At 55.8% G+C, this 423-nt stretch overlaps 1 protein-coding gene across 1 annotated transcript in view; it reads right to left on the reverse strand.

Annotated features, from left to right (window-relative positions):
- Window positions 1-225: 225 nt before the first annotated feature.
- Window positions 226-423, reverse strand: part of MAP2K2 (mitogen-activated protein kinase kinase 2) — a 9,702-nt gene continuing 9,504 nt past the window's right edge. Inside the window, exon 11 of the mRNA XM_009323481.1 lies at window positions 226-407. Coding sequence (XP_009321756.1) covers window positions 297-407 — 111 coding nt within the window. The 3' untranslated portion in view covers window positions 226-296. The remainder of the gene's footprint in view (window positions 408-423) is intronic.

Raw genomic sequence — 423 nt, forward strand, 5'->3', positions numbered from 1 at the left:
TGAACATGTTTCCAAAAAAAAAAAAAAGAGAAAAATTAACATAAGCAGCACCACATTTCCCAAGTGTCAGGAGCTCCAGAGCTGGAGCAGAGGCCTAGAACACCCCCACATCAAAAGAAACCAACCCCGCCTTGGCTGGGGGTCGGCCGATAAAGACGCTTCCGAGGGGACGGTGCTTTGCCGCTGGGACACGAGGCGAGAAGGGGCCGGGGAGAAGGAAGGAGAGCAGTTCTGTCATTTACTGAAGGAGAGGAAATGGTGACAGAGGCAGAGGTACTGACACCAGGCGGTCGCCCTCACATGGCAGCGCGGGTGGGCGTGCTGGGCTGGTTCAACCGCAGCGTTTTGCACAGCCAGCCGGCGAAATCCACCTCCTCCACTTCGGAGCGTTTGATGAAGGTGTGACTCTGAAAGCGAAGGGGA

The sequence above is a fragment of the Pygoscelis adeliae genome, unplaced genomic scaffold (assembly GCF_000699105.1).
Source record: "Pygoscelis adeliae isolate BGI_AS28 unplaced genomic scaffold, ASM69910v1 Scaffold590, whole genome shotgun sequence".
Lineage (NCBI taxonomy): Eukaryota > Metazoa > Chordata > Aves > Sphenisciformes > Spheniscidae > Pygoscelis > Pygoscelis adeliae.